This window comes from Panthera leo, chromosome A1, assembly GCF_018350215.1.
Source record: "Panthera leo isolate Ple1 chromosome A1, P.leo_Ple1_pat1.1, whole genome shotgun sequence".
NCBI lineage: Eukaryota > Metazoa > Chordata > Mammalia > Carnivora > Felidae > Panthera > Panthera leo.
In genome coordinates, this window is record NC_056679.1 from 26,104,766 (window position 1) to 26,130,998 (window position 26,233).

At 39.7% G+C, this 26,233-nt stretch overlaps 1 protein-coding gene across 4 annotated transcripts in view; it reads left to right on the top strand.

Annotated features, from left to right (window-relative positions):
* TSC22D1 (TSC22 domain family member 1) overlaps positions 1 to 22,790 on the top strand; it is a 133,052-nt gene extending 110,262 nt beyond the window's left edge. For 2 of the 4 annotated variants that reach the window (XM_042922980.1, XM_042923307.1), the window contains 2 exons: positions 20,187 to 20,238; positions 21,416 to 22,790. In XM_042922980.1, coding sequence (XP_042778914.1) covers positions 20,187 to 20,238; positions 21,416 to 21,673 — 310 coding nt within the window. In that variant the 3' untranslated portion in view covers positions 21,674 to 22,790. Of the gene's footprint in view, positions 1 to 19,092; positions 19,115 to 19,406; positions 19,784 to 20,186; positions 20,239 to 21,415 lie in introns of those variants that run through there. The other 2 variants (XM_042923360.1, XM_042923234.1) reach the window with 2 other exon arrangements.
* Positions 22,791 to 26,233: the final 3,443 nt, after the last annotated feature.

Consider the following 26,233-nt stretch of genomic DNA (forward strand, 5'->3'; position numbering starts at 1 on the left):
CGGCTCAGAGCCTGGAGCCTGCTTCTGATTCTGTGTCTCCCTCTCTCTCTGCCCCTCCCCTGTTCATGCTCTGTCTCTCTCTGTCTCAAAAATAAATAAATGTTAAAAAAAATTTTTTTTAATAAAAAAAAAAAAAAAGAAAAAGGAAAAGCGTGATCTGTAGTTCTAGGTTATCTTCTTGAACTATTTTATGATACTTCGCTCGCCTCCATAGTCTCTGTTCTGTTTCTGAAACTCCTATTGTTCAGATATTAGCCCTTCTAAGCTGCTGTTCTTTGTTTACTTCCCTATTTTGGTATTTTGTTTTAGTTCTGAGATATTCAACTTTGCTTTCTGTCTATTCTAGTGAATTTTCACTTGTGCTCTCATAATACCCATTTTCCGGTTTCCCGGAGTTCTTTTTGGCGTTCTGTTGTTGTCTTTCTACTATCATTATGTCCATGTCTTTTAGCTCTTTAAAGTTTCCTCGTTTCCCTACACTCCCTCTGTTTTCTCCAGGTTCCTTTTCTTCTGAGTCAGCCCTTGCTTGTTGTTCAGCTGTGTAAGACTAGGGTGGGATAAGGTCCATGTTTCCTGCAGACTCTCTTCCCACTTGCATGGTGCACTTTGAGAAGCATGTGGTTTACAAGTATTGGGCTCTTTAATGCATATCAGCTATCTTCTGGACTTTATTAATGCTTTGCTTAAGTTCCTGCTGGATGAATCACCATCTGTTTTCCAGTCCTCCAAACTGTCGAAATTGACAGCTGTCCTATTTCTTCTACCCTTGTATGTTTCTTTAGTGGTTTGTAGGTAGAAACTGAGAAGAAAGAAGTGTGTTTCATCTCCCATATTAACTCACTTTTCAACAGTTTTGTTGTAGAAGAAAGTAATTTCTCTGCAAGATTCTCATGGTTTCATGAAACGATCCAAACCAAGACTCAGAAAAGAGCTATCGTTGCCTATCTAGCGCTTGAACTTTGTAGGCAGATGATTCTATCATTTGTTTATACGTTCGGACAGAAAAAGATTGAGTTTTTATTGGAAAGTGAAAAGTGCTCCAAAGTAATCCTTGAAGAAACTAGTTTAGGGGACTACAAAATGGTATGTAATACCTATTACTGTATTGCTATTAAATGCACCATAGCTCCTCTTAAATGCACTGTGTATTGTAATTGTGATCTTAGTAAATCTTCTCCACCCACAGAGGACAAGATACCAAAGCACAGGTGATCTCCTGCATCATATATCGCTTACTGCATGTTCCTGTGATGCTCCACGATAGCTTGACCTTGTTGGGACTCTTGAATATCAGACGAGCATTTCTCTTACTGTCCTCTCCATTTGAAAAGCTGTTCCATGACTAATTCCTTCATTTCTTTCTGGTCTTTACTCAAAATACACTTCCTCAGGGAGGCCTTCCTTGACAACTTTGAGGTTTTACCCTGTGATAGTGCGTATCCCTGCTTCCACTCTGCAGTTTGTCTCCTGGGCACCATCACTAACCCACATGCTGTGCAGTTGCTTCTCATGTTACTTTTTTAACCCCATCTGAATGTAGGTTCCATGAGGGTGGGGATTTTGTTCACTGCTAAATCCCCAGTGCCTGGCCCAGAACAAGTGCTCAATATAGATTTGTTGGATTTTCTTCACTTTTTCAACTGTTTCCATATTCCAGTGAAAACCAGTTTTTCAAGATTCTGAAGATTATAAAAATGTGATGGTATCTATTATGTTAATATTGCAGATTTTTTTTTTTTTTTTTTTTTTTTTTTTGCTTTTCTTAGTGGTGATGAGTCTGGCGTCAATCAAGTAACTCAATCACACAACTCCTTTTCGCCTCAGTTTCCTCATTGTGTAAATGAGAATGGTAATTGTTCCTTGATGAGAGAGATATTGAGGAGATCAAATGAGTTTACATGTAATGGGTTTGAAATAGAGACTGACAGGTCATAAGTGTGATTAAGTGTTTGCTGCTCTTATTATCATTATGATTATTATTTCTGTTCATTTTCCTTCATTCACTAACACCATATTGAACATGTACCGTAGACTAGGTTGTGACCTAGGTGCTTGGGACACACTGGTAAATAAAACAGTAAGTCCCCCGCCTTCTCCAGCCTTCTAGTGCAGAGATGCAGACAATAACCAGAGTAACTAAATGGGGATGACACTTTGAACACTTTCAGGCTTAGGGGAGTGGAAGCACACAGGGATTTCAGTGGTGTTGGTCACCATCTTAGTTTGGTGCTGGGTTTGTGGGTGTTTGTTCTACTGTTGCACTTCACAAATGTTATGTATTTTATATGCTTTTAATACTTCACTTTAAGAAATCTTTTCTGTTGCAAGCATAGTAAAGCGTTGTGGGGCACCTGGGTGGCTCGGTTGAGTGTCCGACTCTTGATTTTGGCTCAGGTCATGATCCCAGGGTCGTGGCATCGAGCCCCATGTCAGGCTCTGTGCTGAATGTGGAGCCTGCTTGAGATTCTCTCTCCCTCTCTCTCTGCCCCCCCCTCAAAAAAATATAAGTAAATAAAGTGTTGAAACAGGTTAATTACTCATTTAACCTACTTATCCTGATTAGAGAGTTGATTTTTAAAAATCCCTTAAAACTAAGTTAAAAATGTTAACTTAGTTGGTGCCCCCCTCCATTTATTAAAGGCAAACTTGTTTTTAATTAACCCTGCTTGTACTCCCAGTGTCTATTTGAAATATTTAGTTTTATGGAATTTGTGCAGAATTATCCTAACTTGGGGTAGATGATAGGAATTATGCTTTGTCACTGACACCATTTTCATGACTTTTGCAAAGCATTCTTGTTTCATTCGAAATAATATCACTGAATTTTAAAAATATTTGTAGTATTTGTGTAGTGGGATTAAGGATTTCATTTTCTACATGAGACTGACCTAGAAGAATTGCTTTGTGTTTTAACTTCGCCTTCAAAACAATTTCAAGCTGTTCAAATTAAAGCATATTCAATTAACACTATTTCTTTTTATTAGAAACACGAGTGTAATAGTCTGATAAATCGGTATATTTAAGATATAAATTATCCTATAGTGTCTAACCATAATGACTATAAGGAACCTTTACTGCTTTCAGGACAGGTGTTTTTACTGCATGAACCATGCAGTTCTGGGGTGTCTAGGAACTGCCCACCTTTTGGTTCCATTTGGTAGTGGAGTCGTGTTCTATATACAGCAGCATCCACTGACTGGAGTTTGGAGCCTGTCTGTTTAAGCGTGGTGTTACCCTGGGCAAGTTGTTAGGCCCCCCTAAGCCTCAGTGTTTTTGCTTTTTCTTTAAATGAAGAGAATAAGGGTACCCACTACCGCAGAGTAGTTGTGAGGCTCAAATAAGAAAATGTATATTATATGTATATTATACAAATTATACATAAAATGTATATTATAACCAGTTGATTGAGAAGTCTCAGCTTCCCAGGGTATGATTATGCAGCAGTTTTATCTTTCTAATAATTGTACCAACTTTCCCCTTGGCAAGCCCCTCCTTTTTGCCGTTTAGTGGGGCCGCTTCACGGTATCTCACTCTGGTTTTATAACTGAAGTTACTTTTCTAACTTACTGTTTAAGTAACTTTTGGTTCTTAAGACTTAGTTCTATTATTCAGTGACTCTCTATCCTACTTGCTTCAAAGCTGTCCACTTCTGCCAAGTCAGGCTAATAAGCTTGAGTCTCTAGCAGTTTGGAATGGAGATGGGGGTAGGGGGCTGGTCTGTTCCCATATCTATCTGCCCCTTCCCCCTTCCCCCTTCCCTGAGCGAGCTCCCCTGGTGTGGGGCTGGGATGACAGGAGAGGGAGAAGACAGGTGTCCTTACCTCAGACCTTGCAGTGCTCTCCTTGGTCAGCCTTAATGGCTATTGTGTTTGCGATCTGTGGGCTTGCTGTGGACGTGTGGTGACCTCCACAGGTAAGAGTGCTCCCAAGTGTCTCACCTAGGTCTTGCCAGTCTCTTCAGAGACTGGCTTCATTTGCCACTTGCTTCCCAACTGGTGGCTTTACACTGTGATCTTCTGGAACTCCCTCTGTTAACTCTTTACTCAAGTGTCTTAACCCACTGGGGAGAGTAAACATGTAACGATTTGGTTTTATTTCTTCAAATAACTGCTACTAATTGTGTCTTGTTGAATCTCCCTTTCACACTGGTGCCAGGTTTCCTTATCAGCACTCGGTACATGTTGGTTATTTAAACACAGTTTTCTAAAACCTAGCTCTTCACATTTGGAAACTTGACTCTGATGTTAGAATCAACGTTCTCTTCTCGGTCCACCTCCCACCCCCAAAAGGAAAAGAAAGCTTAGTCTGGGTCCTGGCACCTTTTTCGGGTAGTGTTTGGCTCTCGCATCCTTCTCTTCCTCTTCTCAGTAAGTAGTGCACCAGCTTTGGGGGTTAGGGAGCTCAAGAGAGGCAGAAGGCTGTGTATCAGCTGCTGCTGGGTCCCCTTCTCTGTGTTGGTTGCAGCTGCTTTTCTGTCTCTCTGGCTGACGGTTGGCTCTACCTGTGAGGCAGCCGTTCACACGCAAGCTCTCTCATGAGACGTGTTTGGTGGTTCTCATTGGAAAGCTGACCTGATCTCTTCATTCCCAGCTCCCTCCACAGCCAAACTACCTTCACCTTCTTGCTTCCTGGTCTCTTCATCCAACAGGATGCCCTTCCTGGACAAGGTCTTGCCAAATGGCTCCAGCCTCGCTGTCTTCTGTGGTATCCATGAGGCCCACAGAAAACCCAGGTGTCTGCCATATCAAATGGCTGCCCCAACAGTCTGTGGCCTCTCGGCCCCGCCCTCTTAGCCATATCCATTCCTGAAGTAATCTCATCCACTCCCACAGCTCCTCACTGCCCCCCAACAACTTCCAAATATTTACTCAAGCCAGATCTTACTGAAATTCCAAAGCCATATTTTCCACTGCCTGGGATGTCCCATCAGTGTCATTTTCCAGAACTTGCCGTCTAACCACTGTGTCATCCTGGTGAATGTTATTACCTTTCACCCATTCACATAGTCCAGAAGCCTGGGAGCCCTCCCGCCTCCCTTACCTCCTGCAATCCAGTCCTTCTGTTCCATCTCCCAAATATCTTTTGCCTTCATACCCTCTTCTCTCTACCTGCCCTTGTGGGTTTGGCCCTCATGATTCCTATTCTTTCACTGCAAGTCCCATCTCCTTTCCTCTTGTACACTGTGGTCTGGGGCAGGCGGGGGGGGGAGGGGTGGGATGGCGGGTGGTGTCTTGCTGAAACCCACATCCCAATGTGTCACTTGCTTGCTGAAAATCCTCTTGTGTGGACCCCATGCCCTTGGACTGAAGACCAGTCTCCACCTGGTGGCCTGTGAGGCTCCCCAAGCTGTCTTCAACTTTTCTTTCTGCTTCCCTCTACACTTCCCACCACTACCTCCCAGCTTCCTACTCCCTCACCATACTCAGCTACCCATAGGTGTTCCGCTCAGCCTGCTGCTTTATCACCCCGGTTTTGCCTGTCCATTCCCTTTTCAGAGCATTCTCATTTTCTTTGTACCTTGTGGTCTGACTGCATGACTCCTACTCGCGTTTCAAGGCCCAGAGGCAGAGTCTTCTGCTCTCTGAAACACCCTCTGGCTCCTCTCTGCCAACCCCCATTCTCTTTATAAACCCGGGTATCTTCCCACCGCCAACTCCCCCCTGGTCATTGACAGCAGGGACCGTGACCTATTCATCTTGGTAATTTTAGTGCCAGGCCCAAAGTTCCTGGCCTCTTATGGGTGCTTAGTATTGGACAAATACGAATAAATGAAGGAAGGAATGCCTGAAGAACTAATGCATAGACAGTTTCTTTACTCTAGTTTGTATCTTAGGTAAGATGTACTATAGTGGCCACTTCTTTTACAGTAGTTGGAAACAAGTCGTGTATAGTTGTGTATAGTTGTATATAGTGTGTATAAATATAAATATATATAATATGTACATAAATAGACATGTATATAAAAGTATATATCCATCTAGAATTCCTGGTCTGCCTGTCTAGAAAAGAATTATTGAATCAAAAGTTGGTTCTATGCCTCATCCTACAATTAAGTAGATAAACCCTGGACAAAACCCACAATGTCTTTCAGCTTTCATTTCGAAACCTACAGAACAAGGAACTTAGAACTATGAGATGTCTAAGGTCCATTTCAGTATATGTGCTGCCGAAGCGAGCACACAAGGTCCATTTCAATGGAAATGGACTGTAGAATTCTGAATAGATCAATTAAAGAAACCCTCAGGCCCTTTGAAGTCCCGGGGCTAGAGTCCAGAGAGACCATAATATGGAAATGTGTCCTTTGATCAGAGCAGAAGGCACTTATTAAACACTCACTGTGTCCCCAGCATACAGAGTTACCTTTCCAATTTGTTAATGCTTACTGAAGACTGTGGTACATTAGAAATTCAGTAGCTGTGTTAATACCCTTGAATTTACGTTCACCTTTGTAAATAAAACTGTTCAGTTGAGCTCTGATTGTTTTAGGCTCACCAGAGGACTGACTCTAATGGCCCTAAGTGTTTCTGCGTGCATAGAATAATGGTTAATCCACTTCCTACTGGTTCTTCTTTCTATACTGCTTATCATTGTTGATATCTTCTGGAGTTTAACATGAAAATGTAGCTTAAAGTAATTAGTTATTTTTAAAAAGTTAAAAGAAGAGTTTGAAGTATTTATTTTCCATAACTGTGCAAAAGTAAAATAGAAATGGTATTCATTCATTTTTGATAGGAGACTTGCATGAGATTCTTGAAATAGAAAATCATAATCAGGACAACTTTGTATTTCTTCAGATGTTTTATATAGAGTATATCATCTGGCTTCTAAATCTGAGATGCCCTTTTTTGTCTCTGGCTCCTGGTGTTCAGAATCTTCCAGATTAAGAAAAGTGATAATTTAGGAAGAAATTTGGCTTTGCAGACCTTATTTTCAGAGAGATAAAAAATAAAAAAGAATGCTAACCATTTAAGTCCTGTTGCTTAAAGACACTGGGTCTTTTTAGGATATGGGCATTCTTTTGGGATTAGTAGTTATGTTAAGTAAGGCAAAGAAACAGAGGTATGTGCATGGGAGACTGGAAATTGTTTCTAGAATTGTAACAATAATTTGAAAGCAATCATAAATGCTTAGAGCGAAAATACACAGAAAAATGTATTTATAGAAAGCCTTATATGTGTATAAACACATAAAAGATTATATTTAAATTTATTAGCATTTTATGATTTTTGAAGTTCTCACTTTAAAGCAAATATTTTTTTTTTTTTTATCAAGCATTTTTAAAAAAATCTTTTAACACTATGGGATTGTAGAACTGTATGTTATCTTGACTCTGTGGGATTTAGGAACTCTGTAGTATCAATGTACTTAAATTAGTTCTCTTATAGATTAATCACCAACAAACGTGACAGCTTTAAGAACAAGGCAAAAGTACAGTTTAAAATTCAAACCAAGTAATACATTTGAAACGATTATGGAGAAATTAGTTATAAAATCGGCATTTTAGGTCTCTTCAATGAAAGTGTTCAAGTCCTTGGATTATATCATTTTTAATAGCTTTTTTCTTTGCTTTTACTTTAAAATACTTTTAATCAAAATAATACATGTACAGGTGTCTGAAATAGTCAAATTCATAGAAACAAAGTAGAATGGTGGCTACTGGGCTTGGAGGGAAAGGGTCAAAGAGGAGTTGTTTAGTGGGTATAGTTCTAGATGTGCTGGATGAAAGAGTTCTGCTTCACAATGGCGTGACTACACTCAGTGCTACTGAGCTGCGCACTTAAAAATGGTTACATTGGTAAACTTTATATATTTTTTACCACTATAAAAAAAATACATCTCTGTGTGTGTGTGTGTGTGTGTGTGTGTGTGTGTGTGTGTGTGTAAGCAGTTGTTTGTTTTTTTTTTTCATTCTTCCCAGTGTGCTACTAGGAGGCAGTCACTTTCTTTCATTTTCTAAGGATAGTTTATATATAGTAAAGTTTGCCCTTTTAGTATAGAGTTCTAGAAGTTTGGACAAATACAAACAGTGGGCATACCACCATCAAGAAACAGTTCTGTTACCCACAAAACTTCCCTCTTTTACCCCAAAGCTCTGACAACTTCTGTTTTCTGTCCCTATAGTTTTGCCTTTGCTAGAATGCATCTAAATGGAATCATATATTTAGCAGCCTTTTCAGCCTGGCTTCTTTCACTTACTGTAATGTATTTGAGATTCATTTGTGAGGTGAATCAGTAGTCCAGTTCATTTCACCGCAGAGTAGTATTTCCTTATATAAGGTATACCATGGTTTGTATAAGTAACTGATTGAATATATATATATATATATATATATATATATATATATATATATATATTTTGCTTCATATATATATATATATATATATTTTTTTTTTTTTTTTTTTTTTAATTTGAGAGAGAGAGGGAGGGGGGGGCAAGATGGGGTGGGGCAGAGAGAAAGAGAGAGCACTTGTGAAAGACAGAATCTAAAGTGGGGTTTTGATCCCATGACCCTGGGATCATGACCTGAGCCCAACCCAAGAGATGGCACCTCTGGGTTTCTTCCAATTTTGAGGGATTATGATAAAACCACTCAAAACGTTCACTTGCAGATTTTTGTGAGAACATAAGTTTTCCTTTCACTTAATAACTTGGGTTGGGTTTATTGGATTTTATGGAAAGTGTGTGGCTTAATAAGTAACTGCTAAACTGTTTTTGCATAATGGTTGTAACATCTTGCATTCCTGCCACCAATATATGAGCATTTCAGTTGCTCTGCTGTCTCATCAACGGTTGGTATTTTTAGGTTTAATTTTTTTTTTAATTTTAGCCATTCTAATAGGTGTACAGTAGTGTCTCATTATGGTTTGAAATTGCATTTCTGTAATGATTAATGATGTTTAGTATTTTTCCCATGTGCTTATTTACTATTCATATATCTTCTTTGATGAAGTATCTTTTGCCCTTTTTTTAATTAGGTTCTCTTGTTTTGCGAGTTCTTTACATATTCTAGATATAGATCTTTTATCACATATGTGACTTGAAATATTTAATTCCAGTCTGTAGTTTCTCTTTTCATTCTTACAGCAGTGTCTTTCAAAAAACAAATTCTTCATTTTGATAAAGTCCAGCTTATTGTTGGGGCACCTGGGCGGCTCAGTCGGTTAAGATCTGACTTTGGCTCAGGTCATGATCTCACGGTTTGTGAGTTCGAGCCCTGTGTGGGGCTCTGTGTGAACAGCTCAGAGCCTGGAGCTTTTTAAGTCCAGTTTATTGTTTGTTTGTTTTCTTTTTTCTTTCATGGAGTGTATTTTTGGTGTTCTATCTAAGAAATCTTTACCTAATTCAGGGTTCCAAAGATTTCTCCTATTTTTTTTTTTTTACAGAAATTTTTGGATTTTACATTTAGGTCTATGGTCCATTTTAAGTTAATATTTCATTTGGTGGGAGAAATGGATCAAGTTGGGGTTTTTTTGCTATGTTTTGATTTTGTATATGACTATGTAGTTGTTTTAACATTACTTATTGAAAAGATTGTCTTTCTGTGTTGAATCACCTTTACATCTTTGTTGAAAATCAATTTGCTACAGATGTGTAGCTCTATTTCTGACCTCTCTGTTCTGTTCTATTGCTTTGTACCTCTGTTCTTTCACCAATACCATGCCATCTTAATTAGAGTAGCTTCACAGAAAGTTTTGAGATAAGGTAGTGCAGTCTTTCAGCTTTGTTCTTCTAAAATTGTTTTGGTTATTCCAATTCCTTTGCGTTTACGTGTACATTTTAGAATCACTTTGTCATTTTCCACAAAAGGTCTTGATGGAATTTTGATTAGGATCACACTGAATCTATACATTAGTTAAGGGGAGGAGGGATTAACATAATAATTGACTCTTTCAATCCATGAACATGGTATATCTAACCTTTTTATTTGGTTCTCTTTTATCAATGTTTTGTAGTTTTTCAGCGTAAAGATCTTGTGTATATTTGGTTGGATTTATACCTATTTCATTTGTTTTTTTATGTTATTATAAATGGACCTTTGTAAAATTTAAGTTTTACTTGTTCATACTAATATATAGAAACATAATTGATTTTTCTATATTGAACTTATATTCTGTGACCCTGTTAAACATGCTTCTTGTTAGTTCTAGTAACTTATTTTTGGATTCTTTGGGATTTTGTACATAGTCATGTGAATACAGATACTCTTTCTTCTTTCCAATTTGGATGCTATTTATATATTAATTTTTGCCTTATTGTCTATTACTTTCAGTATCAGATTGAATATAGGAGTGATGAGAGTGGACATGCCTTGTTTCCAATCTTAGGGAAAAATGTTTATTGTTTTACCATTAAGTATGATGTAAGCTGAGTGTGTTTTATAGATAGACGTCCTTTATCAGGTTGAGGAAAATCTCTTCAATTCCTATTCTGTTAAAAGTTTTTTGTTGTTTTTTTTTTTTAAATCATGAGTGGATATTGAATTTTGTCAGTTGTTCTTTCTGCATCTATTGAGACGATCCTATGGTTTTTCTTTAGTCTATTGATAGGGTGAATCACATTGACTGATTTTCACATGTTTACCTTACATTCTTAGGATAAATGCCATTTGGTTAAGATGTATTTATTATCCTTTGTATGTCTAGCTGGATTCATTCTGCTAAAATTTTGTTAAGAATTTTTACATCTATGTTTATTGGTCTGTGGTTTTCCTTTTATGTGTTTAGATTTTTATGATGTCTTTATCTGGTTTTACTATTAGGGAAATGCTGGTTTCCTAGAATAGGCTGGGAAGTGTTTTCTCCTCTTCAATTTTCTGGAAGAGTTTGTGTAGAATGGGTATTATTTCTTCCTCAAATGTTTAGTAGGATTCACCAGTGAATCTATCTGTGCTTAAGGGTTTTTTGTGTAGGAAGATTTTGAACTACAAGTTAATTTTTAAAATAGACACAGAGCTATTTATGTTACCTGTTCTTCCTCAAGTGAGTTTTGATAGTATCTTTCTAGGAATTTGTCCATTTCATCTAAGTTGTTAAATTTATTGAAATAAATTTGATATGCCATGTTTTTGTCATTCAGTTCAAAATATTTCCTAATTTCTCTTTTGATTACTTATTTGACCCATGAGTTAGATATGTGTTGTTGTATTTCCAAATATTTGGAGGTTTTCCAGATAATTTTCTGTAGTTGATTTCTATTTTAATAACGCTGTGCTCAGAGAATTTACATGGTATAATGTGAATCCTTTTAAATTAATTAAAACGATTTATGGCTCAGAATATACTCTATCTTGGAAAAAAATCCATGTGTGCTTGAAAAGCATGTGTATTCTCTTGTTATTGGATGGAATGTTCTACAAAAATAAATTAGGTCAAGTGGTTGGCAGTGTTATTTAAGCGTTCTATATCTTTACTTATTTTCTGCTTATGTTTTTTTCCAATTATTGAGAGGTTATTGAAAACTCCAACTTTAATTGTGGATTTTTCTATATCTTCATGCAATTCTATCAATTTTTGCTTCGTGTATTTTAAAGCTTTGCTGTCACTGTGTGAACATTTAAGATTTTTATGACCTCTTGATGAATTGGCCCTTTATTCATTATGAAATGACCTTTGCTCTTTAGTGTACTTTGAATAATATAGCCTTCAGCATTCTTCTGATTATTGTTAACATACAATATCAACTTTCATCCTCTTATTTTACCTATTTGTGCATTTATACTTAAAATATGTTTCTTATAGGCAGCATATAGTTTTGTCTTGCCTTTTTTTTTTTTTTTTTTTTAAGTTGATTTAGTTTTGAGAGAGAGCTAGAGGGAGAGGGGCAGAGAGAGAAGGAGACAGGATCCCAAGCGGGCTCTGTGCTGACAGAGAGGGCTCTGAGAGCCAGATACCTCAGGAACCATGAGATCATGACCTGAGCTGATGTCTAATTCTTAACCCACTGAGCCACCCAGGTGCCCCATCTTGCCTTTAAAAAAAAAAAAAAAAAATTCAATCTGACAACCTCTACCTTTTTTTTTTAATTTTATTTTATTTTTTAATGTTTATTTATTTTTGAGAGAGAGAGAGACAGAGTGTGAGCAGGGGAGGGACAGAGAGAGAGGGAATCACAGAATCCGAAGCAAGCTCCAGGCTGCAAGCTGTCAGCACAGAGCCCGAGGTAGGGCTGGAACTCATGAACCTAGAGATCATGACCTGAGCTGAAGCTGGATGTTTAACCCCCTGAGCTACCCAGGCACCACAACCACCTCTACCATTTAATTAAGGTGTTTAATTGGGACCATTTACATTTAATGTGATTATTGCTATAGTTGGTATAAGTCTACTATCTTGGTAATTGGTTTTTATTCCGTTCTTTATTCCCCTTTTCTTCTTATTCTATCTTCTTTTGGATTGTATATTTTCTTATGATTCCACTTCATCTCCTTTATTGGCTCATTAGCTATGACTCTTTATATTGTAATTTCAGTTGTTATTTTAGAGTTCTTAGTATGTATCTCATAATAGTGTATTTTCAAGTAACAGTAAGAACCTAATGCAGTACGCTGCTTCTCTCCTCCTGGCCTGCGTACTATTTTTGTCTTACATTTTACTTCTACATATGTTGTTGGCCACCCGCCTCCCGATACACTGTTCTTATTTCTGCCTTAAACATTTAGTCATATTTTTTCAATTTTAATTTTTTTAACGTTTATTTTTGTGAGACAGAGAGAGACACAGCACGAGCCTGAGCGGGGGAGGGGCAGAGAGAAAGGGGGACAGAGGATAGGAAGCGGGCTCTGGGCCGACAGCCGCGAGCCCAATGCGGGAGGCGAAGTCAGGAACTGTGCCATCATGACCTGAACCCAAGGTGGACGCTCTACTGACTGAGCCACTCAGGCACCCCTCAATTTTAATTTTTTAATTGAAGTATAAGTGACATTCGAAATCCTATTTGTTTCAGGTGTACAGCATAGTGATTTGATATTTTTATACCTTATGAAATGATCTCAGTGATAAGTCTAGTTACCATCTGTCACCACACAAAGTTACTACAATGTTATGACTATATTCCCTATGCTGCACCTTACAACCCCATGACTTATTTTCTAACTGCAACTGCCTACCTCTTAATCCCCTTCATCTATTTTGACCTGCCCCCACCCCCAATTTCTCCTCTTTCTGGTAACCAACAGTTTGTTTCTTGTATCTATGAGTCTGTCAACAGTAAACAGTCATTTATTTATCTCTTAGAAGAGATTGTTAGGGAACATTTTTTTTTTTTTGTATTTAACCACCTAGTTACCATTTCTGATGCTCTTCATTGTTTTCTGTAGATTTAGATTGCAAGCTGGTATCATTTTCCTTCTGTCAGAAGAACCTGCTCTAGAATTTCTTACAGTGTAGGGTGTGCCCGTGATAAATACTCCCAGCATTTGTACGTGTGAAAAAAGAATGAATTTCACCTTCATTTTTGACAGATATTTTCACTGGGCATAGAATTGTAGGTTGACATGTGTTTAAATTTTTTCTTTTAGCACTTTAAAGATATTGCTGCACTGCCTTCTGTCTAGTGTTGTTTCCAACCTGAAGTCGGCTACATTATCTTTGTTGCTTTGTGTATAATCTGTTTCTTTTCTTGGGCTGCTCTTAAATTTTCTCATTTTCACTGGTTTTAAGCCATCTGAATATGACACACCTTTATTGTAGTGTTCGTCACGATTCTCTTGCTTGAGGCTTAGTTTCTTGGATCTGTGGATTTATTGTTTAACAAGATTTGGGGCAAATTGCCATTATTTCTTCAAATATTTTTCCTCTCTCCCTTTTCTCTTCTTTAGAGACTTTACTAAAGATACATTTGGTTGCTTGAAATTGTCCCACAGTGCAATGATGCTTTTTTTTTTTTGTTCTATTCTTTTTTTTTTCAGTTTTTCCCTCTCCCTGTGTTTTACTTTAGTTTCTTTAAAAAAAAAAAAAATGTATGTTTTTTTTTTTTTGTGAGAGAGACAGAGAGGGAGTGCGAACATGAGCAGGGGGTGGGGGAAGCGAGAGAAAGAGAAAGATAATCCCAAGCAGGCTCCACACTATCTCACAAATACCAAGAGATCATGGCCTGAACGAAATCAAGAGCTGACACTTAACCAACTGAGTCACCCAGGCGCCCCTATTTTGGATAGTTTCTATTGCAAATGTATCACTAATATTTCTTCCACTCTGTCTAATTTACTGTGAATCCCATGCAGTGTATTTTTCTTCTCAAACATGATATTTTTCATTTTCAGAAATGTATTTCTCTATAACTTCCATACCTCTACTTAATATGCTAATTTTCCCTCTACCTTCTTGAACATATAAAGTATGGTTATAATAATTGTTTTAATATCCTTGTCTACAAATTATATCATCTTTGTCATATCTGGGTCATTTTGATGGATTTTCTACCTTGTTATGCATTATATTTCCCTGCGTTTATATGCCTGGTACTTTTCATTGGATGCCAGACACTGTGAATTATTGGATGCTAAGTGTTTATTTAATATCCTAGAGCTTTGTTTTGGGACAAAATTAAGTTACTTGGAAACAGTCTGATCTTCAAGGCTTTCTTTAAAACTGCTTTGCACGAGACCAAAACACCCTTTAGTTTAGAACTAATTTTTCCCATCTACTTTAGCAGTATCCTTCTGAATATCTAAATAGCTGGTGCCCCATGTTTATAAGGATTTTGTTTTGTTTTTTGTTTTTATCTCTGCCTGGTAGTAACACCAACAATTCCTGACCCTGTATTATTTCCAAAACTCGTTTGGTTTTGCCTCCTCCACTTGGGTGGCTCTTTCCCATCGTGGGTAGTTTCCTCACATGGTTGTGCTGATAAGTACTTTGCTGAAGCCTGGGAGCATAGGAACCCTCTGCAGATCCCATTTTCTTTCTTTTCCTTTAGGAAAAGACCTGTGCATCCCTAAAGATCACACAGAGTGAATAGAAAAAATATATCCTTTTTTTCAGTCCCCCCCATCTATTCCTCATGGGCAGCCACTTTTAATTTTTATCTTTTCTCATATTTACCTACTCATGTCTATGTGATATATTTATACTGTTATTTCTTGCTTTTTCACTTTTATATATTTTATAATCAAGCTGTTGATTCAGATTTAGCAGTTTTAAACCATTCCTAGGGCTCAGTTTTTCTTCCCACCACCTTCCTCATACAATTAAGTTTTTAAAGTTAAACTGATAACAGTTTTTCAAAATTAATATAGTTGTGTAAATTTTATTGATAAACCTACTAGTTTTTTCTTTTATTTTCTGTAAGATTGTCTTCAAACTTATCCAATGGTTCCATTAGATCTGTCTTACACCTGTCTGTAGCTCTGCTCCCCTTGCAAATGTTCAGCCGAATTGGATCATCTCTCTGTGAATTCCCAGCCACAGAGCTCTTCCTCCCAGAGGCTCCCATCTTTCTGCACCTTACAGATCAGATGCTGCTCAGGCTTGCTCAGCAGCTGTCATCTTGAGCTTTCCTTCCCGATCACCCTGTTCATTCCTTCCCTTCTCTCCAGTGTTTGAGCCCCTGGTTCATGTTTCCTATTGAAACATTTTTCTTTTCTTTTTTTTTCCTTTTGAAATATACGATAGTCCTTATTTTTTAAAAATGTTAACCTTTTCCTCCATTTTGGTGTCTGAAATGTCTGAAAATGCTTTTGTTCTACCTTTACACTTACATGATAATTTGGCCAAGTGAGAATTTTTTCTCTCAGAATTTTCTCCATTGTTTCCTGATAGCCAGCAAAAACCATTCTGATCTTTGTTCCTGTGTTTAGAACTTGTTTTTTCTGTTTGGAAGTTTTTCGGATTTTCCCTGTCCCAAGTGACCTTTACTTTCATGTGTTGTGCTTTGGTGTAGGGCTTTTTTTCATTTATTGTGGTGGCCATTTGGTCATCTTGTTTAGTCTGGAGACTTGTGCCCTTCAGCTGAGGAAAAATTCTTAAATTATTTCTTTGTTCTGTTTTTTTGGAATCATCGGATTTCTGATGTTGGACCTCCTAGATTTATCCTTTTGGTTTCTTATCTTTTCTCTCTCAATTCCATCTCCTTTATTCTGCTTTTTGGAAGATGTTCTCCTCTTTATCTTCCAACTTTTCTATGGAAATCAAGGAAATTTCAGATATGGCTGAATTTTGATTTCTTTGGAATGATTTATTATTCCCACAGTGTGTGGGATGCAGCACTAAAACATTATTTGTTGTTTATTTGCAATTCACTTTTAACTGGAAGTCCTGTAGCTTTACTTGCTACACCCCGTAAGCCCACTCAGCGCCCAGTGAGTGTAAAGGAGGAGACGGTAAGTGAGCTGGTAGTTCCCAGACCGTAAGATTTGGTCAGACATAGCGCGATAGGCTTCAGCCTCCTCCCCAGCAGTCACTTTAGATTTACAGGGAGTTTGGAAAGAGGGAGAATCAGGTTATCCTGTTTGAGCGTCAGATCTCCAACTGTAACTATATTGGCCAAGTCAGGTGAAGTTGGGAAGAAAAGCACGCATTACTGAATGAATTAAAGACACAGGCCCTGCCCCTGCTCCTCTTCTCCCATCCTAGCTTGCTTGCTCCCAGTATGCAGAGGTGATGGAATTGGAATCCAGAGAAGAGGCTTTTAGGCAAAATAAAACAAAATGAAAACAACAAATACACCTATCTTTAATGTTCAGGCAGTTTCCTGGGCTCGGATTCCCCAGGGAGTGAGACCTGATCTCTGCCCCACGTCTGAAGATGGCTATTGTCACCCATGCCCTTAGGGGTTTCTCCTGAAGGCAGTGTTTTCCCGTCCTATCAGCTAGTCTTTGTTGAGCTCCGACTAGCACCCGACTCTTAGATGTTTTGTCTTACAAAGAGAAGAATCTTTGACAGTAATTCTAGCCACTGTGCCTCAAACATTTCTGACCCCTGGTTTCCCCTCCATGGAGTTTTCCTCCAGCTAATTTGCCTTCTTTTTCAAATTGTCTTTCCAGTTTGCATATAAAAATCTAGTTTGAAAGGAATCTCGCCCATTTGTGTAGAAGAATGAAAGGCAATAGCTTTCTAGTAATTTTGGTGGGCTTTTATGTTCTCTTGGCCCTGGCAAATTCTCCAGAAATATATACACAAATGATCAAAGATGTACATACAAAATATTTCTTGCAATTTTATTTAAAATAGCCAAGTATTGGAGGTGACTGTAATGTCCCTCTGTAGAGATATGGGTGAAACGGACTATGATGGCTTATACTGGCTTCTGTAGCTTAATCCAGCGGGTGATATGTTGAATGAAATGGAAGCATAACAGCTTGTTTCTTTCTGTTTGTGTTCAGGAACATCGTAAATAAATAAAATTCAGTTAATTTAGTAATCTTAAATTTCAGCTGGAATTTTAAATTCTTTTCTGCATATGACCTTAGAGCTTTATTTTTTTATTTATTTTTTTATAGTTTTATCTTTTAAGGTCTTTTTTTTTTTTTTTTACAGTTTAGGATGATACTTTAATAACTTGTCCTGTGCAGTTCAGTTAAAAATATGTAAATGATTTTAGTTACACAGGTAGTTTGTGGCAACCTTAACTTTCAAAATATAGAAACTATTGTGTAGTAAATAATAATTCTGCGAAGCACTCCCAGAGAGACCACATCCCTAGTTTCTGAATTATTGATTTTTAAGCTTTCCACTTACTCTTTTTCTTTTTATTGACAATGGGTGCCTTCCTCAAATTTGATATTTCATAAGTTTTATAAATTACGAAATGCTAACAAACATTGTTATTCAAAATCAAAGACTTAAAATTTGGAAACTATTATGATCCTTACAATAAAGAAGATGTTACTCCTTTCTATAGTTAGTCACACTTTGGTTTTTAACCCAAAAGAGAATTGCCCTTTTCATCTACTACTTTCAACACATTTGGTTCCTAATTCCTTTAGACCGTTTCTAAAACCAAATACTCGCTGGCAGTATTGGGTCCACTTAAAAAAGAATGTCTGAAAGGCCCCGATGGCAATTAAAATTTCCTGAATTAAAGGATGCTGAGGATAAAAGGGTGCTAACTTGAGAAAGAATGCCTGCTTGAGAGAGAAAAGACAGTGTGCGTGTGTGTAAATAGGATATTAACATATATCTGTTCTACGGTCACATTTTATGTTGGAATTATTTGTGATGATACAACTTGCCTGTGGATTAGAGAAGTCTTTACCATTTGTAGTTTTTTGTTTGTGGTTTTATAGGATTGTGCCATTAGAGGGCAGTATTGTAGAGGTTAAATTTGCTTTCTAAAATGTATTGAATCACAAACTATAGAAACCTATAATAATCAGGCAAATTTAAAGCCTTAGATTTTCAGTATATTAAATTGTAACCTCAATTGGTGCGTTCTTGCAAGTATTTTAAATTAATAGAGGAAATGTGCAAAGGGTTAAGCTTTTTTACACCCAGATCTCTTGATTTTGGTTTGGAGAAGGGAATGACTTGGTCAGTATGGCCTTCAGGGTGAAATACATACTTTACAATATTTCAGTCCTTCTGATGTAAGAAGGCTCATAGGGTTGAGACTTATAGGAATTGCCACTTCCAAAAACTTGCTTTAGGGACTTACTGAAAATAGATCGAGGTAGGATTCAACCTGTGGATTGAGTTTTCTAGCTGTAAATGGAAGAAGGGGAGATGTGATTTTAAGGTTTATGGCTCTAGGGACATTTTGGGAAGATATACCAGATTTCATCTGATGGGTTCCTTTTTGCTTCAGTAGATACATGCCTAGCAAAGAATATGTAGTATTTTTTGTTTTGTTGCCACAAGTAATAAATCCATGGAAAGGTAGTATTTCTCAAAAAGCAAATGTGATTTTTTTCCCTCCAAAATTCACTCCCTCTTTAAAAAGTATTATTACAGTACGATTATTATCCTTATAAATAAAACTGCCTATAAAATCCTCCCATTACTGCTGCCTGTAAGAACAAGATAATTGAAATCGAGACACTCGAGCTCCTCCAAGTCTTAGCGGTGGGACTGGGCATGCCCAGTAGCTCAGACGGTTCTGGTTGCAAATAGGAAGCTTTCGCCGTTCGGCAGCCTCAGGGACTGGCAGCTCCTGGGACGGGGTCTGACTCCCTTAAACGTAAGCACGTGCGGGGCCCCAATTGTATTTTCAGGGACCCCTTGACGTTTTCTGCCGAAGCAGTGGTGCAGCTTGCCGAGGCCGTGGAGGCCTCAGGCGGCCCCTCAGCTCTGCGGGTCCACTGCGGCCTGGGTCAGCCCACCCGAAAAGCGGGATCCGATGGGGAGGCTGGGGCAGGAGGTGGGGGTGGGGGGGTTGGCCGGGGAAGCGCGAAGAGGGCGGGGAAGGGAGAAGGGGGAGGTTCCAATGCAGTGCTGGCCAATCGGCGCGGCTCTTGCCTCCATATATTCTGCACCGAGCTCGAGTCCTGGTCTAAAACCTTAGTGGAGCCCGGCTGTAGACCTGGGAGGCTTCTCCGCACAGCGTTGGGATCAGCATCTTCCCGGGATTGCCGAGCCCTAGAAGCTGGGTTTCTTTAAACTAGGGCTGCTGTTTTCTGTTTCTCCCTGGGCTGCAGAAAGCTAGAAGATTTTTATCTAGCTTAAACAAGGCTGCTGGTATTCCCTTTTTTTTTTTCCGCGAGGGTGTTTTTGGCTGCAATTGCATGAAATCCCAATGGTGTAGACCAGTGGCGATGGATCTAGGAGTTTACCAACTGAGACATTTTTCAATTTCTTTCTTGTCATCCTTGCTGGGGACTGAAAACGCTTCTGTGAGACTTGACAATAGGTAAATGTCGGCTGGGATAGTTTCTTTAAATTTTCTCGTGAGATACTTCTAATAATGCAGGTGAAAGATAGCCAGGCGAATTCCTTTGTCCATTGCCGAGAGACTACGGTGACATGGATGTTGCTTTTTGAAATGTTTAGAATCGTTTTCTTTTCGCAGGTCTGGCCAGAGAGCAGGCTTTTACCACATTATGTAATTTAGCCTTTTGTGACTCACTAAAATAGGGAAATGTCGGGATATTCGTTAGTAAGAGAGTGGCTGGTGTTTTCTGGAGGGTGATATACTCCATAGCGTTGTAGAATGTTCAAAAAATGATGCTAATAACATCACGGAACTGGGAAATCCTTTTTGTCTTGGATGTTATAAAAATTCCACTTATCGATTTCTCCCCCCTCTTTTCCAGCTCCTCTGGTGCAAGTGTGGTAGCTATTGACAACAAAATCGAGCAAGCTATGGTATGTACTGATTAAAACTCATTTGTACTAAATGTGGGCACATTACAAAAAGCGAGAGATTAGGATGGAAGCAGTGCATCCATAGTTATGATGGTTACTCTTCATACATTTAGAAATGCCGGCACTGTCTCCATTCGGCCAGCATGAAGCCACATACCATGGCTGCTACAGAGAGAGATCCGGGCCTTGGGGGGTATTCAATGTTCTCTCTTCCCCAGTCGGTTTCACATAACGTCGGGACTTTTGCCGAAGTGCCCCCCTTTTTACTAGGGAATTGCTAGGGAAGCTCTGCCCTGTGCGTCCTTTGGTCGTGGTCACGTCTCTAGCGATGTGGCTTTACTAGGAATCTTAAGGTTTACTAGGGAAGGAGAGGGGACAGAATGAGGATCTCAAGGGCCCTCTAGACCTTGCACAAACAGATCCTCAGTGAGGTAGGCTACTGCACAATGAAGAAGAATCCGAGAAAAGTTTTGTCTTCTCAGCCTGTGCCTGGATTTCTCCTATTTTTTATTTCCGCCTTGGCTGTTCTTTGTTATTGGAGCAGCGCCTGTGGCTCTTCTCACGGGATTCTCTGCCCACTGTTGCTAGGCAAACTCCGAACCTTTAATTCGGAGCTATAAATAACTCGGGCTCCCATTGGCTGCGTCGTCTGCCCAGGTTTCTGTGATGTCAGCTTAATCACGAAAGGGGGGGGCGGGGGTGGAGGGAGGAAAATGCGGCAACATGCTCTGTAGGAACTGGCTGCAGCCGGTGCTGAGGGAGGCGGTGGGGGGGTAGTGGTGGGGGGTGGGAGGAGGGACTTGGGGGCGGGGAAGCAGCTACCGTTGCTGCGGGGATGTGGGCCTGGACATCCCGGCGGCCAGGCTCCTGCCCCGCCTTCCAGAACCCCAGTGCCTTTTGCCATCTCAAGTAGGAGATCTCACTGTATGCATCCCTGGCTAACGGCTGCAGAAAAAGCATAGGCTTTTTAAAAGCCTGATCCCTTACGCATTGAACTTAAGTATTGTACAGTTGTGGTTGTATTCAGTAGATTGCTCAAAGGGCCGCTTAAATAAAGGCCGGATTTGCTAATGGTTACGGAGAATCATGCAAAAATGCTTTAGAAATTCAGAATCTGGGAAATACTAAATTAAACCTTTTTTTTTTTTTTTTACCCCCCCCCCCCCCTCCCTTTCAGGATCTGGTGAAAAGCCATTTGATGTATGCGGTTAGAGAGGAAGTGGAGGTCCTTAAAGAGCAAATCAAAGAACTAATAGAGAAAAATTCCCAGCTGGAGCAGGAAAACAATCTGCTGAAGACACTGGCCAGTCCTGAGCAGCTTGCCCAGTTTCAGGCCCAGCTGCAGACTGGCTCCCCGCCTGCGACCACACAGCCACAGGGGACCACACAGCCCCCGGCCCAGCCAGCGTCCCAGGGCTCAGGACCAACCGCATAGCCTCCCATGCCCCCGCAGAACTGGCCGCTGCTGTCTGAACTGAACAGACCAGAGAAGACATACAAGGGGGAATCCATCCACCTCTACAGTCACCCATTTCATTGCTCGCTGCACAAGAGAAGTGAGGCTGACCTATGCCATTGTCTCTGTTTTCCAGTATTAAACACTCATGTGCTTTTGGCTTGAAGAAATTTCTTAGTTGGGTGAATTAAAGGTTAATCAGAGAATTAGCATGGATATACTGGGACCTCATGCAGCTTGGCAGATATGTGAGAAGTGGTTCCGTTCATGCTGAGGAGCTGTGTGCCTTTCCATCATCCCTTCCCTGCTCCCCATCCCCGCTCCCAAGAGTTCTCTCCTGCTTGCACGTAGTGTACTCCATGGGGTTGGAAGCAGTGGGGCTCCACTGGACTTTCCTCCTTTTCCCCATGAGGAACTTGAAAGGGAGGTCAGAGTAAATACTGACGCATAGTCTCACCTAAGATGAGGGGAAACATAGTTCATCGTACAAACTGACGACTGTCACCAAAAATCCATAAAACGATAGTACTGTGCCTCTTTCTGAAACAGTGGATGACACAAAACTCTGAGACGGTGACAGGTAGCTGGGACCTAGGCTATCTTACCATGAAGGTTGTTTTGCTTATTGTATATTTGTGTATGTAGTGTAACTATTTTGTACAATAGAGGACTGTAACTACTATTTAGGTTGTACAGATTGAAATCTAGGTGTCTCATTGGCTGTCTGAAGAGGTGTGGATTGTCTTTTATATAGAGATCTACAGAAAAAATGCTACCTGAAGAAAACCACACCTGAAGAAATTTTAAGAATTTGGCGTTGTCAGTCACTTTGTGTAACCTGAAATCTTCTAGTTGCTGAATATCTTGAAGTAAATTCCTGTTTGCTGAAGTCTTTTGATTGAGCTGGTTGAATACTTTGAAAAATGATCCCTTCTAGCTAATGAAATGGATCGCCCAGTAGGGGTTTCTGCATATTACCTGTATAGTAGTTCTATGCATTTGTTTCCGTGCATGTTCTCTACACAGCTGTAAGGTGTCACTGTATTTAACCGTTGCACTTGTCAACTTTCAATAAAGCATATAAAATGTTGCTAAACCAGTGTTTTCATGTGAAAGTATTAACATAACTGCAGTCACTTCCACAACTTTTTCCGAAAGTGAAAACCGTTTGACTAGCAGAATCTTGAAGGGGCGTGCAAAGGGTGGGCAAAGTCAGGGTGCTAGCGGCTTGACTGTAGAGGTGAAAGGAAACAGACATTGCCTTCCATCAAGCCAGGAAGGGGAGGAGAGACATAGTGAAGGAGATGAGAGCTCATTTCTTCAGTATCATCTGGACAAGTTGTCTCACCCTCTCAGGGCTGATCTGGGACATTGAAAGAGAGAAAGCTCTCCGTTCTGTGGCTGTCAAGTCCTAGGAGTCTGTGGAAGCCTTAATTTTCAAGTGTTTATCAGCGCTGGGGGGTGGGGGGGGGGTGGGTGGGGAATGAGCCTTACTCTGTGTATAATCCCAATAAACAGCTCTAGAATCAAAAGATGGAAGTTAAGCTGGTTTCCACTTTAGGAACTCTGTGACAGAGATTGGGATGTCATTCCTAGCGTGGGTTGAGTTTCCAGCTCCTGGAAATGTCCAAGCAAAAGACAGGATAAATTGCAGGTGTTTCCTCTACTGGAGTTGAGGTGGGACCAGATGAGCAAGGCAGTCACTCCCTCTTGATTGATGCTCCAAGGCTAAAATAGGCCGAAATTAAAAGCAGGATGGAAACCCAAGGCAAATTGGCGCCTGAGATGTTCTTGGAGCCCTATCAGCAAGCACATGAACGGGTGGGTTTATCAGCTCTAATCTCCCGATAGGAGTCGGGGCGTTTGTGAGCTCTAAGGCTTAGGGCTTGCTCCCTGGCAAGACGAGGACTTAACTTTCCTGAATCCTTCATTTTTGTACTGTAGAGCTGGTAGGAGATTGATAGGTGAATGGAACATCCGTGCTCTCGGAGGAGAACGGGCCAGTGCGCGTGGTAACAAAGCTCAAGGCAACCGGTGTGGCGACACGAGCTCTTGTTGAAGCAGTAAACTGACTGCCATAGGCCGGTGGCCGTGGCCATGAAGATGGCTTGGGAATTTGGAGAGGACCTGAAAAAGTCTTTTGTCATTTTACTTGGAAGGCTATATAACTCCGCTTTAAGTAAAGGGGTACTTAATGTAGTAATTACATTTCCTTTAAAAAGAAAACCGTAAAGAATCGCTAACCATTTCATTGTCTGTTAATGAAGATCCTCAGTAGCAAAGGTGGTAATTGTAGAAAATTTGAGAACTTTCATGTCAATGTATTAGGACGATGGAGAACTTACTTCTCTCTTATTTAATAGAATTTTGGACTTTTGATTACAAATGTGAGACTCCCATGACACTTTGGGAGTTGAATATTGTATGCAAGTAATGAATTACATTAAAATCAAAAGATGTTTTTCCGTATGTGGTTACTTTAGTAATTACTAAACATGTTTAAAGTGATTGACGTTTAGAGATGTTTAAGGTAATTTAAAAAAGGCATTTTACCGCTTGCTTACAGGCCTTTGTTGGCCTGTGGGTTATTATTTAATTGATTATATCACACTTACGTTTTGTGGCACAGGAAAGATTTTTAAGAGGAATGGAATGTTGTATCAACACTGGGTGCTCATGACATCATCAGCTGCAACAGGGGAGACCGCTGTCTAGTGAAGGAGAAACAAGGAATTGTACATGATTTTAATGACTGTCTGCTTTCTGTTTCAAATTAACAATGTTTATGGCTCAGTAGTTCTGTGCTATTTTTGCATACTTTAAAAACAGAACTTTATTTGTCATTGTGTGATGAATATGCCATGCCAGAATCAATTTTAAGTTTACACAAGAAATGTATAGAAGTTCATTATAACTGAGATCAGAAACGGAAATTGGGGCGCCTGGGTGGCTCCGTTGGTTAAGCGCCTGAGTTGGGCTCGGGTCAGGATCTCTCAGTCCATGAGTTTGAGCCGCGCATCAGGCTCTCTGCTGTCAGCACGGAGCCCGCTTCAGATCCTCTGTCCGTCTGTCTCTCTCTCAAAAAATAAACATTTAAAAAAATGAAAATTAATTTCAGTAGACACCACTCTGACCTTGCTGTATGAGGAAGAAGTAGTTGGAGCTCCTGGGAGCCGGCCAACACACCTGCTTTGAGCTGTCAACTTCAAGTCCATTCTAGCAGCAGCAACGGCATGAGGATTCGAAACGGGAGGCAGAGAAAATGATGTTTCCTCCCCTTAGATAAATTGCCGCAGCGTGGAGAAGTGTGCCCACCAATGGCACTTGAAAGCAGATCGTGCGGGAAGCTTCCTCTGCAGGTGTGAGAAGGACACCAGCCTGCTCGAGGAGACTCCTCGCGACCGCCAGGCCGGGCCCTGCGGTCACCAGCCTCTGGACAAGAAATGGAACCTCTCAGACCCGCTTTCGCATCCCTAAAATAAGGAGTTGGATCAGGTTAGAAGACTCGGTCCTGCCCTAAGACGCTACAATCCTCTGCCTTTTAAGATGACTCTTTTATTCTTCTAACTGGTTGGGGGGAGGGGGGAGTATGCCGATTTTGTTTGTTCATTTAACTTCTTAGGCTAAAATCGATTGGGTTTTCATTGTCGCTCCGCTGGTTACTAGCTAAGTGACCTTGGGCAGGGTATTTTACTAGCTGGTCTCTGCTTCCTCGTGCTCAAAATGGGACATGTTATCTCCACAGGGGTTTTGTAAGGATAGTGCTGGAAAGCAGTAAGCACAGGGCTGGATTCAGAGCACGCTGTTCAAGGAATGTTAGCTTTTCTATAATTTTTGAGTCACTCATTCTTTTGTTTGTATATTTAACTCTGTATTTTTTGTAGGAATAAAGCTGTGGCAGTTTTATTTTCTAATAGCTTTTGACTTAGCATTTTATAATAGTGGTGACTATTAAAATTTTATTACAAAAACACACAAAAAAGTGCCATTTAGGGGGCACCTGGCTGGCTCAGTCGGTGGAGCATGTGACTTGATCTTGGGGTTGTGAGTTCGAGCCCCACGTTGGGTGTAGAGACTACTTAAAAATAAAAAATCTTTTTTTTTAAATCTTTATTTATTTTTGAGAGAGAGGGAGACACAGAATCCGAAGCAGGCTCCAGGCCCCGAGCTGTCAGCACAGAACCGAAAGCGGGCTCAAACTCACAAACCGGGAGATCATAACCTGAGCCGAAGTCGGACGCTCAACCGAGTGAGCCACCCAGGCTCCCCTAAAAATAAAAAATTAAAAAAAAAAACAAAAACATTTAGAAGATGGACACAAACATACAATTTCTTCTTTACCTCAGAAGCAGTACCTAAAGGCAGCTGTTTCATTTATGTGAGTTAGAGAAGGGATTAGTTGAGAAGTCTTCATGGTTGGAAATAATATTGGTGGAAGTAAATACACAATTACAGGTGGGAGATATACATAAAATGTGTATTTTATATAATTTATATATAACACATAATTTACATAATCTTACATATTTATATGATTTT